The sequence below is a fragment of the Penaeus vannamei genome, chromosome 11, assembly GCF_042767895.1.
Source record: "Penaeus vannamei isolate JL-2024 chromosome 11, ASM4276789v1, whole genome shotgun sequence".
Lineage (NCBI taxonomy): Eukaryota > Metazoa > Arthropoda > Malacostraca > Decapoda > Penaeidae > Penaeus > Penaeus vannamei.
The window spans coordinates 12909893-12916334 of record NC_091559.1 but is presented as its reverse complement, the minus strand read 5'-3'; the positions used below and the strand labels follow the sequence as shown (position 1 = coordinate 12916334).

Here is a 6442-nt window from a genome sequence, read left to right as displayed (position 1 = left end):
CATCCAGACCCCTTATAAGAATGCCACATAGCCTAAACCATGCAGGACCTTGAGACCTAACACACCCAAGAACTCCTTGTGGTTGCTGAGAAAAGTTGAATTGAAGTAGGTCTCTGGTTATGGTTTATGGTTTATGGTTTTACGGTATGAAGGTTGTTAATATATAGCCCTGTGGCCGGCCCTCTTGTTTTCGGTTTAATTGGATGGGGATTTTTTTCTTTCTTTCTTTCTTTCTTTCTTTCTTTCTTTCTTTTTCTTTCTTCTTCTTCTTCTTCTTCTTCTTCTTCTTCTTCTTCTTCTTCTTCTTTTCTTTTTTTTTCGGGTTGGGGGCCTTGGCCATACCCAAATAATGAAGTCTGGGTAGGTGTCAGTATGATTTTGCTGAAATTCAGAAAATGGGGTTTGCCACTTCTATGGACTCCATTGATCCATAAGAAATAGTTTCCCAACATAAAAGATGTTGTTCAGGAAAACTTGGTAGATAATAGAAGTGGGAAATGATAATGATAATAATAATTAGATAAAAAAGATCTTTTGGGTCTGACAAGGCAGAATGTGGAGTTGAAATTTTAATACTTTATGAAAGCTAAGGCTACAACTTGTTTACTGAATCAACATTTTTTTTTAATAAAGGTACCCCTCAACCTCTGGCACATCTGTTGTGGGTCTCGTATATGATGGTGGCGTCATGGTAGCAGCTGACTCACTTGGATCATACGGCTCCCTTGCAAGGTTTAGGGATATCAAGAGAGTGTTCAAGGTGACAGACAAAGCTGTGCTTGCCTGTGGTGGAGACATTGCAGATTATCAGTTCATCAGAGAAGTCATTGAGCAGAAAGTGTAAGTATCTTTTTTGGTCATACATATGATGACCATATGCTTATAGAAATGGTGTGACTCAAATTAGTTCCCACATTTGTTAGAAGAATACAATTTTTGCATCCTTTATTTCTATTATTTTAATTATCATCATCATTATGATTATTTTTATTAATATTCCTTAGCAAATGTATCCCACAGTTTCTTTAAGCATATAGCTGAGAGTACAACAGATATGTAAGGACTGTTATAAAAGCAATGGATATACTGCAATTTAATGGTTATGATCAACTTTTATTATAAAATCCTTGTAAGACAAGGATGCTTAAATCTCAAGAGTTAAAATCTCAATTCCTTATTGCAGTGTTCATGACAAAGATCTAGCTAATGAGAACCCAGTGGTAGATTCAGGAACTTGTAGAGAGGGAGGGTTGGATGAGGAACAAGAGGGCACAGAGCCCTGGATGTGGGAGGCAATGAGCTGGGAACTGCCACTATGTGGTCTTTTATTTACTTAAACTGAATGATAGGCTAGGGATTAACCCAGTGGCTGTCAACTTATGTTCTATCCTGTTTTTCTTCTTCTTCTTCTTCTTCTTCTTCTTCTTCTTTTTTACTTTGTCAGTTTGTAAGCTCTAGTGACTGCTCCTGATTTCCCGACTCTTTGAATATGTGAGAGTGTTTTTTTCTCTTATACTATAAATATTGATACTGTTATTGATATTACAATTATTATAATGTTATTAATATATTGATAATTATGAAAACAGTAGAATATTTTTTATAAAAAGCTTTCCAAAAATCAAGAAGGATAAACAGGTGAAATCGGTAGCCTTCTTATTGAATCCATTGTGACTAAACACTTGTTGTAGGTCAATCTATGTGTAAAGACGATTAACTAATTGATTAGTGGGCATGGGATGTATTGTTGCCATCTGGGCTGTTTGGTTTGACTAACTTTCCCAGTGCAGTAACTTCGTCCTGTTTTTTATTGCAGGCGTGATGATGAGTGTGGAGAGTACACACGAGTGCTGGATGCAGGAGCCTTGCACTGCTGGTTAACAAGAGTTTTGTACAACCGCCGCAGTAGGTTCGACCCCTTATGGCTTGAGTGTGTTGCTGCTGGTTATAGGGATGATAAACCGTAAGTTCAGTAGCATTCTTAATTTGGCTTTTCCATATTTATAGACATAGACAAGACAATATAATATCATGTAATGGATATTTTACTTGAGTATGTAAACTCTGTGTCTGAGAGAGAGTAAATGTGTGTCTGCATGTATCTGTGTCTGTGTCTGTGTATGGTGAAATATGATTCAAGAGCCTACTGTAAATGCATGTATGGTATTACAGCTTCCTGGGTTATGTTGACAAGATTGGAACAGCCTTTGAGGCCAAAGAAGTTGCATCTGGCTTTGGTGTTCATCTAGCCATCCCCATGATCAGAGAGGCGAGGGAGAAGAAACCAACTTTAACCAGGGAGGATGCAGAGAAGGTAAAAATATCATTCTTACTATCCTTTTGGGGATCTCTCTCTGTCTGTCTCTTATTTCTCTGTCTTTCAGTGTCTTTTAGTATGGTTAGATGATGATGTTGCTTCAATTTATTCTTTTGAATTGGCTGCAGTTTTTGCATTTCATTTATATGTTATGTTAGTGAATTATTAACCCATTGAATACAGTTGCGCCATGGCAATCACATGGATGAAAGTACAGGCAAATGGCTTACATAAGTGACCACACTGCCTGGTGCACGGTGTGTAGGCCAGGCACTCGTGTGTGGTGAAAAGACTGTATGCCTCCCCTATTTATCGTAATATTCGTAATACAATCTGTGCTGCCTTTCACAACAGCCAGGAATACAACATTGAGGATGAAGTAGTGTCCTCCCAGGAGCCAGCACCCTTCCAGTCATGGCTTACATTCCATATTCATTTATCAATGGGAATAAAGCAGAAGTCCTTTTCTAAATGCCAAATCAGTCTAATATCCCACCAAGAGGTCTTTCCATCACCAAGGCCTTTACAAGTTTACATTGCCTGGCCTGCAGCCATATTTATTCATACCAGCATGTTCACATCACCCAGGCTTCAACCCAAATTTTTTCATGACCAGGATCAAAGGGGTTAACTACTGTGAAACTGTCAGAACTTCTGGAAAAGAATGTATATATTTGGTAACGCTGCTGTGTATTTTTTTTCTCTCTCTCTCTCTTTCTTTCTTTCTTTCTTTCTTAATAATGGTCACTATTTATTTACTTATTTCTTTTCCTTGGATGATATAATACATGGTAACACTATCTGGATAAAGGCTAAATATAATGCCAAATATACCAACAGGCAATGATGTTGAGTGCCAGCTGTAATAATGTTAGTTTCAATAGGTGTTACTTGATTTACTGATTCTTTGCAATAACTATCCTTCATCCTTTCATTAACCCAGTAACGCCGGTATATTTTGAAGCTGAAAATAAAAAGTTTCTGGGTGGCTACAAAATCAGCGCGTGGGGCTGGCCCAGACTCTGCCCGCACGCTGGCCGCTGCTCACTGCTGAGTCCTCAGTCTCAGCCTTTGTGTCAACTAATATTGCATGGTCTTTTCTTCTCCCCCTATCCTTTCCTTCTCTTCTTCATCCCCTTTTTCTGTCCACTTCCTAAGGTGTGAAAGCTGTGCTGAAAGAAGGACATGCTGGCTGTGTCAGTCATGAACATCCTCAGGGAGCCATGGGGCACGGTATTCCCTTGGTTGATTGCCTAGCCCTTTCCCTTTATGAGTACGCTAAGGGGTAGACCATTTCTTTTCCCCACTTATTTCAGGCTCACCATGGCCAGTACTGAAGGTTCCATACCCTTAGTAGATGCATTAAGGCTTGCGCCTTCATCAACTAGCCTAGTCTTCTTCATTCTCTACGAACTTTCCCCTTATTTCTACTCTTTATCCTTATTGGCCTCCTCCCCACAGTATTACCTCACCCCACACCATCCCATCTTCCTGCCACCCTCTTTCTCCTACTACTTCCACCTCTGCAAACCTTTTGAATACTCTCTTTGGCCAAGCCAAGTGGGATCATTTCTTTGTAATTCCCCCTACTGCCCATTATTCTGACAATACCCTTTTCTTCCAACAATGTCTCTAAACACAAGTAGGCAAACTTTCCTTTTACAGTCCAAGCAAACACTGTTGCTCCAGAACCCACTGCCCTCTACATGCCCAGCCTGGTCATGACCGTTCAAATTGCCCAGCTCAGTCATGTACATGTGACAATTATAGTGACTCCCATGATGTATTTTATAGGAGCTGCCCTGCCAATAAGCTCAAGTGTGAGGCTGCAGTTCTCAGATTCAAACTAGGCCTCACTCTACATGTGAGGACAGACAGGAAGCATGATGACGAGGTTTTACTCTCTACTTATTCCGAAACTATCCTTTGCTCTTTCCCCCCTCCCCCCTCCTTATTCTCAAGATGTCTCAGCATCTCCCTCAGTATCTCTTCCCTCTACCCTGAACTATCCTACCTTTACTCCCCCTGTTCCCCAGTCAAACTCCTTTACCATTCTAAATCCAGATCTCTAACCCTCCTCACTTTACTTGTCGCACCAGACAATCTAAACATTCCACTCCATCTTCAACTACCACATCCTCACCTATACCTCCACTTTTCCTCTGCTCCTTGAACATCTATCCCCTCTTCCGCTCCCTCATCCACCCTTCAATCCCTCTATTCCTATCCCCCTACATTCAAATTATTTACTGATATCTATCCACCTCCCCCTCAAGTTCCTCCTACCCCACTTCTTCCTACTGTTTCCCCAACACACCCCATCCTCTCCTTCTCTATCTGCACCATTGACTCTTCATTCCCCATTATCCTTACCTCTCCCACCTGGATGCTCATGTAAATCCCTTCTGTGACAATAGTGTCCTCCGGATCCCTCCCCTCCTGACATTCTTCCTGATACTTCACCACATTCCCCAGTCCTCCTACCTTATAATTTGTATTTTTCTCCTGCTACTTGTACAATAGCCATCTCTACCCTTATTACCTGTTGATTTTTTCACAATAGCTCTTTTGCCAATGTTCCTTAAACAATGTTCCTATTGCATCCCCAGCTACAAACACACTCCATATCATCCAATCGCCATATGTCCGTAACCCTTTCCTCTACTAATCTCCAATTTACTTCATTTGCATTTGCTTGTTACCCTTTTCCCTATCATACTATACTATAACACTCTGCAGCCTTTGACATCTAACATTTTATCCAAATTTTTGCCCTTTTTGCCACAATACTCTACCATAGTGCTAAATGACATTTTACATTTAACACATTTGTTTCAACCATGAACTATTTTTATGCAAAGATTTTCATTCAGAGACAAATGTATAATAGACCTCAAAAGGTAGAATTTTACTAATTTACTTTACAAACATACTTTCCCGCTTTGTACATATTAATTTTAGTGAGTTAATCAAATCTTGGATATTTACTCTATAATTCACATGTGTATTATGTTCTGCAGCTCCTGAAAGAGTGTCTTACTGTGCTGTATTACCGTGACTGCCGTGCACACTACAAGTATCAGCTAGCAGACATCACACCTGAAGGTGTTACCATCCATGACAACCTTAACCTCAAACCAGAGACTAACTGGACCATTGCACATCATATCAAGTAAGTTTTCTGTTGAATGTTATGGCAGTATATTTAAGTGGTATTTTTGTTGTTACAAAAAACTGTCAACTTGTAAGCTGCAAACTTTGGACTTTAAATTGTTTAGCTTTTTATAAGTGAAATAGTATGCTGACAAAACTGTATGTGCTTATTATTAAAATTTTCTGTTAAAGAATTAGATAACCAGGCTTCCCCCATTTTGCCATCCTACATCCTAGAACATATTAAGTAATGGAGCAAATAACTGTCCAATAGTTAAAAAATATGGTCTTATAGTTTAAAAATTACTTGAATTTATATCAACCCCATCCAAATTATCAAGATTATAATTACATTACCTAATTGTGAGTTGTATTAAGATTATATCCTATGATAATTACTCTTACTATGCAATAAATCTTTACAAAAACAAAAATAACAACCATGACACTCTTCTTCTTCAGGGGATACGAGTAATCTGTTGTGGAATTCCGGTTCGCAGGCACGTATATTCTTGCAGTGAATCTTAATTTTTCTACATGTCTGCTATTTATCATATAGACATGTAAATCACCAGTGGATGTATGTTTTTTCCTTTGTATTTTCATATTCTCAATTTCACAATGCATCTCTCAATAAGAATGTTTGTGGATATGTTACAAATATTCCTATGTTTTGAGTTTTTAACAGAATGTGATGCCTAACAAAGTAAAGAAAATAAAAACAGGAGTATGTAAACTTTAATAGATAAAAGATTTAAAAATATATATATATTTATATTATTACCCTTTATTATTATTGCTGAAGTTATACTCTCAAATAGAAAAGAATCTGCAACAAGTCATCATGAATTTTAAGCTAATTTTGAGAATGACTTGCTTTATGCCTCATTAAGGGCAAACAGCCTTAATGCCAGATGGCAAGGATCCACAACACAGTCAGTCTGCTCTTGAGGTTTGTGTGGTAAACATTTA

General features: G+C 38.5%; 1 protein-coding gene across 1 annotated transcript; it reads left to right on the top strand.

The window, feature by feature from the left end:
* Nucleotides 1-633: 633 nt before the first annotated feature.
* On the top strand, nt 634-6235 carry Prosbeta7 (proteasome subunit beta type-4; the record flags this gene model as incomplete). The annotated part of the gene is given in 5 exon segments (XM_070126986.1): nt 634-840; nt 1817-1963; nt 2173-2314; nt 5338-5489; nt 5933-6235. Coding segments are annotated over 5 exon segments (661 nt in total), but the record flags the coding sequence as incomplete, so codon positions are not given.
* Nucleotides 6236-6442: the final 207 nt, after the last annotated feature.